The sequence below is a fragment of the Pituophis catenifer genome, unplaced genomic scaffold, assembly GCF_029215685.1.
Source record: "Pituophis catenifer annectens isolate HBS135680 unplaced genomic scaffold, rPitCat1.0.hap2 SCAF_2, whole genome shotgun sequence".
Classification (NCBI taxonomy): Eukaryota; Metazoa; Chordata; class Lepidosauria; order Squamata; family Colubridae; genus Pituophis; species Pituophis catenifer.
Genome location: NW_027256882.1, coordinates 136,464,128 through 136,472,755, shown reverse-complemented (window position 1 = coordinate 136,472,755; position 8,628 = coordinate 136,464,128). Strand labels below are relative to the sequence as shown.

At 37.6% G+C, this 8,628-nt stretch overlaps 1 protein-coding gene across 1 annotated transcript; it reads right to left on the bottom strand.

Moving 5' to 3' along the window:
* CENPX (centromere protein X) lies at positions 1-8,458 on the bottom strand. Its single transcript, XM_070934674.1, has 5 exons — positions 8,374-8,458; positions 2,203-2,254; positions 1,937-1,990; positions 1,418-1,506; positions 1-1,235 (listed from the first exon to the last, which is right to left on the bottom strand). Exons 1-5 carry the CDS (start codon positions 8,422-8,424, stop codon positions 1,221-1,223), a joined length of 261 nt encoding a protein of 86 aa, XP_070790775.1. The 5' UTR covers positions 8,425-8,458; the 3' UTR covers positions 1-1,220.
* Positions 8,459-8,628: the final 170 nt, after the last annotated feature.

The window sequence follows — 8,628 nt, the reverse complement described above, 5'->3', positions numbered from 1 at the left end:
TTGACCACTTCGGTTATTTACCATTCTTACTTTAAAGCTGACATGGCAACAGACTCACTATTTCAAATTTTTAGCATTAATTGCACACACACACAGTATAAAATGGTGAGTTTGCTACTTCTAGTCGTTGCTGGATTACAGCTTCAGCATGGTTGATGATCAGAGGTAATGATAGCTGTAATCCAACATCCAGAAGAGCACAGTCCTTCCTGGTTATGTTCCCTAAGTCCCATTGAATTTAGTGGTGCTTACTTCTGAGTTCCTTAAGATACAATTACACTTCTTTTAGGCCTGATCTTTCTTTCACAACAAAACCAGATTCATTAGGCTACGCCCTGCCTCCATGTGTAAGGTTTACTATTTCACAGCTTTCCCCCCCCCCTCCCCTGCTGACAGAGAGGCTGAGTCTTGCATGATGTGGGATCCTCACACATGCTGTTTGTTATTCTGCCCCTTTCTGAAAGTTTTTCTTTCGTCCTACAAAGAAGAGGCGGGGTGGGGAGGCCAAACAACTCTTTGAAGATACTTGACTTTCTATGATTAATTGCAACAAGGAGCCCACACAAGGGAGGGACGTTATTTTTGATTTATTGACGTTTCTTTGTAAGAACAAATTTATAGCAGAGGGAAGCAGCTTCTTAGAGGAATATCAAATGGTTAAAAGGTTCCATGCACACTTTGATGTCATGGCCCTGTGGAATGTGGGAAAGGGTTGAAGGACAGGCACTGTTTATTCATAAAATAAAGATCAGGTACCTACCGTTGGCACAGATTTGGGGCTAGACTCCTGTTTAAGAACTTAAGACAGCACTCAGGCCTGGAGGTGACAAGAGCCTTTGATGTGGCCAAGCCTCCCAAGCGTACTCACCCTTTCCACACACCTCTAGAAGGCGGCACCTGTTTTTCTCATTAGAAAAGTAAAGCTGTTACCTGACTATGAATGGGAATCAGAAGGGCAGGGCACAGTTTCAGATAGCCACCATCTGCTCCAGGAATTGTGTTACAAGAAACTCCCAACAAACCCACAGTTATTTTAGGCAACACTGACAGCCATTAAGCACCCCAAAAGAGATGGCAAACAGAGCTGAGGAGAAAGGTAAGTTGTCATTCCAGGAAGTCAGCACATTTTGTAGGAAATTCCATATTACAAGTCTGTGTGCTTCTGAGTTCAGCAAGATCTTCTTAGTAACAGGAATGTAGGTTTTTCACTCAATGGGTTTCTAGAAATCCAGAAGCTGTGGAAAATAGAAGAATTTCAACATAAATAACAGAATTGCCCTAAATTAATTAACAAATCTCAGTTCCATTTGCCCAGTGAGGATATTGCCAGTTAAACATCTCCCTGTAAAAGAAGATTAAGATGCCTTTTCCCATATCCTTATCCTATGAATTATGGAATCTGAACTGTTGTACACACCAGCTGTGGCAAGATTTTTTCCACGTGTTCCACTTCCACCCTAGTTACATCCTCAGTCTGAGCTTGCCGTGCTGCTCGTGCTGCTGCTTCTGCAAAAGACATAAAACATGGCAAGCAAGAATAAGTAGATGGGAAAGATGGCAAAAATTGTCATGCAGAAAAGGTTATTATAAAAACAATTATTAGAAAGCAAGCATGTGCTCTCTTTATATGTATACTTGACACATGACTAGATAATTCATAAGAGGCAGAGGGATCCTAAGTAGTAACTCACGGATTAAATTTTCTAGGAATTTTCTGGTTTTTATCAGCATACATACTTATTTAAGCAGTTAATAATTAAGATCAGAAATCAGTTCTGGGATCGGAATAAAACGAGATTTATGAGTGACACACTTGATTCTACTAGTAACATTAAGCGGTGAATAAGAAGGCTGGAACTTAATTGTACAAGAAAATGTTAAGATTCCACAGGTCCTGTCCCACTCCTCTATGATTCAGTCCAGTTTAATTACTCACCTCGAACAAATATTTTAAGCATTTCAGCCATCAGCAACACAGCATCACCACTGGCTGAAAGAGAAGGAACATTCCTATGAGACCATGTCTAAGCATCACCATTCCCTACACTCATTATTCATGCACATGCAACTCTGCAACCCATATGCCACGACTATTTTTCAGTTATTTCTCATGTTCCAGGGCATGGTCTCTCCACAGAAACATTTGGGAAGTTGTCCAACAGCAGTTGGCCTCTTTATGGAGGCAGAAGGGGAAGCAATTACCTCGTGTTTTGTCATCTTTGAAGTGGAGCTGGAGCAGTTTGTTCACGGTTTCCTGCACAGAAAGGGATTCAGTCAAGAAGTCTTAATGGAGAAAAAGTGAATCTCTTTCCATTTCAAAAAGCTACTCAATAAGTAATATATTTTAGGTCAGCTTCTGTTGGCATAGGAATAAATCAAAAGAAACTGACCAAATATATCACAAGGTTTAGCAATCTTTACCCACCTCGGAAGGATGGAATTGTCAAAATTGAGCCAGTGAGATTTGAACTGCCTGCAGTACTGCACTCTAACCACTGTGCCACCTTGGCTCTTATTTTCATCTTATTCTCTTGAGAGCAAGAGGGAATCAACTATTGAACCTTCATACCTACACAGTATGAAGGTCCCATCATCCACCCTTCTGGCTGCTTGGGCCAAACTCTAAATTACTTAACCATCCATTTCTACCAGCTATCCCACCTGTTTACAATTACTTATTTCGATGAAGACTATTCCTTGTTTTTAAAAAAAATAATTTCCTTCTAGGTTTTCTGGAAATGGTAGAAAGCCAATAAAGTACATTGTTAGGCATTTTTCCATTATTCCTACCAACAAAGTTGGTTTCTTTGGGGGAATGGGGAGTAAAGGCATACAAAAGAGGCTTCTTTCATCTCAGTAAATAGGAAAATATTTAGAGGAAAATAGAGCTAAATGTATTAAATAACCTTTAGCTAATTATTGTCAATTATCACATAACCAAGATCTTAATATGTACACCTTGGGGGGAAATCTCTTGTCGTTTAAAAGCAAAACAAGCCTCCTTTACCTTTGTTTTCTATTCTAATTAGAGCAAACAATGTAACTTCAAAAATAACATGATATATTATTAATATTCTCTAACCAATATTTACATTTAGTGTTACGCTAGTTAAAACTGGCTGCAACCTCTGGTGTGGCTGGGACAACTATTATTTTGTCATCTTCAAGAGCTATCTCCCATTAAAGGAGAATTTGTCTCAACTTCAAAGCTATTGGACTTTAGGCACCTTTGTACTTCAGTAAATCTTATAGATAAATCTACTAGGTAATGAATTCAATGGGCTTTCTCTTGGATAAGGGGATAAAAATATATCTTCCCTAGGTTCACAGCCTAGGTTCCCTAGGTTCCTTTGTGTTAAAAACCCATACCATTTCTGAATTTTGAGCTCTAAACCAATTAATTACTGATTAATCTAGAAAGTAAGTTCACATGTATCAAACTTTTTTTTTAGGTTGGAGGTTGTAAGTGATACAATAATATCAAAGTCAGTGCATCAAAACTCAGAAACTAGCAATTCTGCATTCCACATAACCTAAATGTACATAGCAATATAGAAACTTTTGATAAAAGACACAAAATGTACAAGAAAACAAAAGTGATGACGAAAATATTTCTTTGGAAGCTTTATTAATTTGTATTTAATAAGCTGCATTTTTTATTCCAAAACTGAAGAGTGAAAGGTGAGCCAGAACACTAGTTTAGTAATTGCAATTCTAACAACTGAACAAACTGGTATATGAATCCATGTATGATGTAATCAGTTGCCCCTGGAGATAAAAAGAATCCATGACCTCAATGCCTTCCGTCGTTCCCTTAAAACCCATCTTTTCCAGCAAGCCGGGTTGGCTTAAGAAGAAATTTTTAAATTCTTTTAATTAGTTTGTGATTTCTTAACTTTCGGGCCAAAATTTATATATATTTTTAAATGTTTTTTAATATTTGTATTCTATGTTTTTTATCTTGGCTGTACACCGCCCTGAGTCCTCAGGGAGAAGGGCGGTATATAAATTGGAAATTAAATTAAATATAGCAACTATTTTAAACAGAAATTGATACTAAAAGTTTACATGTAATGGACATGGATAACCCCACTAATTAAGTACTGTTTTTGGTTTATCACTTAATCAAACCTCACCCCAAAAATTCTTGTTTAGAAGATCAACACACTGATGGAAATAATTCCATGAATTAGTCTTCTGGGGAAGAAATGGCGAATTGAAGATGAATGTGTGAAAAGCAGGATGGAATGAAGAGCTGTCAAGTAGACCAGATTTTTGTAATTCCTCTCCAGGCAAGAAGAGGATTTGAGAGTGCCCACAAGCACTCCGGAGAGTTGCCCTCTGCAGGTCATTGGTGAGTTTAGAGCTCTGAGAGATGAGGGAATAACTATCTTGATCAAACCAGTCAGCACCTTTGAAATGATACTGAGTTCATGTACTTTTTTTTTAATTTTGGAAATTTCTTGTTAACAGTTTTTCAGCTGTTAGGAACCTTTGGATCAATATCAATAAGAGCCTTGGTAGCACAGTGGACTAATGCACTGTTATTAACATCTGCTGCTTGCAATTACTGCAAGTTCAAATCCCACCAGGCTCAAGGTTGACTCAGCCTTCCATCCTTTCAAAGGTAGGTAAAATGAGGACCCAGATTGTGGGGGCAATAAGCTGACTTCGTATAAATATACAAAAGGATGAAGGCTATTGCTTAGCGCATTGTAAGCCGCCCTGAGTCTCTGGAGAAGGGCGGCAGGAACTGAATGAGTTTCCTTCAATCCTTACCGAAATAAGTTATTAAGGATAAAAATTAAGGAATAAATAGTAAAAGAGCGATTAAATTTTTGATTTTAAAAAGTTTCAAATGGCTATGGGTCCAGATAAATTTGAAATAATATTTTGGAGTTAATTATAAAGACCCATTCTCATAGGAAAATATAGTTTTGAATCCTTTAAAAAATGAAAAAGACTAAAACTTGGGCATTAAAGGAAAATAGATCAAACATTACAATTATAGAAGAACACTCACACTTGACTTACAAATACAGAATGAAACCAAATATTTTAACATTGGACATACTAAAATATTTTTGAACAATGAACCTAGAAGTTAACTTTAAGAGTGTCTTTCTCTACAGATACACTATGTTTAAAAAATGCTATGGAAGAGGTTTCACCTGACATGATTGAGACTGATTTGAAAGTGGATTTAAAAATGATAGGCTACATGAATAACATGGACAAAGATGTCACACTGGATATACAAAAGATGCTGTTTTAATAATTAAAAGGATTATACAAATAACAAACTGTGACATGGATTTTCCTATACTAGATTTACAAAAGAGACATGTTAAAGCTCTGAAGAATTTTGTCGGAAGGGCAAGTATTGAAAAGAAATCAAGTTTTGAGACACTGTTTGAAGGGAGTAAAGATCAAGATTGATAGAAGTAAAAGGAAGGAATATAAAGTTAGTGTATTTGATCAAGGTTAAAATAGATATCCTTCTTCTGGTAACCTTTAATGGACATCTGCTGATATCACGACTGAAATGACAAGGTTTTATTAATGTGTTTACAGATAAGAATAGGATATAGATTTTATAAAAATGGAAAGAAGAAATCATTTGTTGTATTTTAAAAGGTGATGTATAGTGGTGGGTTACCCCTGGTTTGGACCGGTTCGCAAGAACCAGTAGTAAAACCAGCAGGAGGCCCCACCCAGCGCCCTGGATGTCATCATCAGCAATCTGCGCATGTGCAGAAGCAAGGTGCGTGTGTGAGCGAAGCGAGTGCGTGATCCCATTGCGAACCGGTGGTAAAGGTATGTAGAACCCACCCCTGGTGATGTTACTAAAATTGTTAATCTTGCTGTGATAAAAGGGGGAAGTCACTTTTTAATTTATTTATTTTTTTTTACTATATTCTTACTTATATATATATACCTATTCTGCACCTATTTTTATTTTTTTACTGTGTTATTTTCATTGTTGTAAACTTTAATAAAATTACCATTTTAAAAAAGTTAGAATTCTATGAAATAAAGAGAACTAAGAGTTTATAAGCACAGTAAGAAAAAACTAGAAAGAACTGAACAATTAAAAAAGAAGTTCAAATGGATTAGTAGCAAGTGTTAAATGATTGGCAAACAGATGGAAAAAAGTGTATTTCCAAGCACACCTAGTTTGCTATTCCGCTCACTTTTACTCAGATCACATATTTATAATATATACAAATGTACACAATACAAAAGCTATCAAAGTAATAATTCTTAACAAAGAATGTCCAAACAACTACCAAGTTTACAGAATTTTTTAAAAAACATTTTCTTCTCTCTCATGTCAGGGAGAAGCTGTGTTATCTCACTTCAAACATTCTATACCATTTCTTCAACCTGATGAAGGCCTGGGTTTCAGGGAGGGATGAAAGGAATTATTTGTGACAGACAAGCTTCATGGGTTTATGCTAATCAGAATAAGAGGAGCACCACATTTTTTTCCTAAGTTTTTTAAAATTTCCCTTCCATGAAAGGTAATGGAAGACAAAAAAAGGGCTCTGCCAGCTCTAGAGCAGGTTACTTTTGTCTTCCTATTAATATTAAACCAAGCTCAATATTATGTATCCTGCCTACCAGGTTTCTAAGATTTCAGATCTTTTGCAGTTGTACTTGCCAACACTTTACAAAGAAGTTGTGATTTGTCTCCTAAAATTTTGGACTTGGGCGTAGGCATACCTAATCAATATAAAATTGAGCTATACAACTGGACTAATTAAAAATGCATTCAATTAGGCTTTTGAAGTATTTTTTTTTTTAAAAATACACCTTTTGTACAAAAGAAGCTGGCACATTTCTATTCTACTGCAGGCTTAATAGGAAACAAAATAGGAAATGAATGAAGCTCTAGTGCTATCTGCTGTATCAATCTAGAACTGCTCCAAAGAATTTCATTAATTCAACATCTAACATTCACTTGAAGAAACATTAAATGATACATTTGTGTATGTTTTAAAATGCATTTTGGGAAAATGATAGTTAATATACAGCTTCAGTAGCTGAGTGAAACTTATTATTCAGTACTGTAATAGCATTTTACTCCAAAGTGAATTCAACTTCTATATACGTTTCCTGGCCTCTTTTAGCAGTCCATTCCCATCTTTATTACTTTACTATTCTGACCACACTGCCATCCTATAAGACAGAGGTCTTCAAACTTGGCAGCTTTAAGACTTGTGGACTTCAACTTCCAGAATTCTCCAGCCAGTTATGCTCTGCTATAAGACCTTTCCTAATCCATAGTATTTTGTCTTCTATTACTAAATTTTTAAGCAAACTGGTACCCTGAGGACTCTGGATGCTCTTTTTTAATCATTTTTTAAATTTTTGTTTGATTTTATGGACAATATTCCACTTTCAATATTGTGATCATCTCTCTCTGTCAGTTCAACAGTATATTTTATCCATCTTTTATTAAATCCCATGTATTGTTCAAAGCTAAGCCTGGGACTGTTCTTTTCTGATCAAAGTTGTCACCCGTTTTGAACATAATTTATATCTAATTACGTGTTCATAACTTAGACATGCCCATGCAACAAACATAGTTCCAAGGTACAACGCTCAGTATAAAGTTACGTACTCCTATCCTAAGAGCGTAACAACTAACAAAAGCGCCTTTGCCTTCGCGTTATAATGTAAAGCTAGTGCAGATACATTGTGATGAATAACCAGTCCTAGATTATTTCGTAATAATAGCAATAATAAACATTTAGTAAACTTCTCCGTACACCGTATTAGGGGGAGCAAAACAAGACATCACCTCCGGCGTCCCCACTCCAGGATACCAGAGAGACTCGATTTCATTTTATAGCCCAACTTAATCTATTTCTAGCTTGTACTTTTATAGGCGCCGCCTCAATCGTCTTTATCTCCTGGGCATTTCCTCCAAGAGTCCTCTAATTCTTGCTTTTCAGCCAGCGGTACCTCCATTTCTTCTCCACCCACCAACTCGACCAATTCCTATTACACAGACTCCATTCCCAAAACTGCCAATGGACCTGCCTTAGTTCCAATTGCAGCCTCCGTCTGCAATCCGGACGGCCAGATCCCCGAACCTTAAAACTCATCTACTTTTGCAGCAACACTTCTGGCGCTTCGCCCACCCCTGGGATAGCTGCTGCTCTGCATGGTAAGCCTCCGGCCATTCCCACGTTACATCTCCCGTTGCATCCTGGTACGGCCAAAACTTCCAATTGCTCTAGCGCCTCTTTCCGTTTTTCCTTCCTCACCCATCTTAAATCCTAACCCAGAACGTCCAAGCTGAACTTTTTTTCTCTCTCTGTTTGTTTCCCCACTGTTGCGTTTCTCTTGGCCCGTTTCCCTAACCTTTTTGAAGCCTCCCGCGCACTCTTCCCTTGTCTCCATTTCACGCTGCATTCCCTCGGTTAGATTCGGCGCTCAAAACCGTCAGAACATCCGCGTGGCGTGTTGGGAAATGTAGTTCCTGGAGTCCCACTCTCAAGCGTTTACTTCCGGAGAAGAGCGGGGCCACAAAGAGGCATGCTGGGAAGCGTAGTTGATCTTTTGCTCCTCCCGCCCTTCAGTCTCTGTAAAGCGGCTGATCTGAAAAGAGGCGGGAGG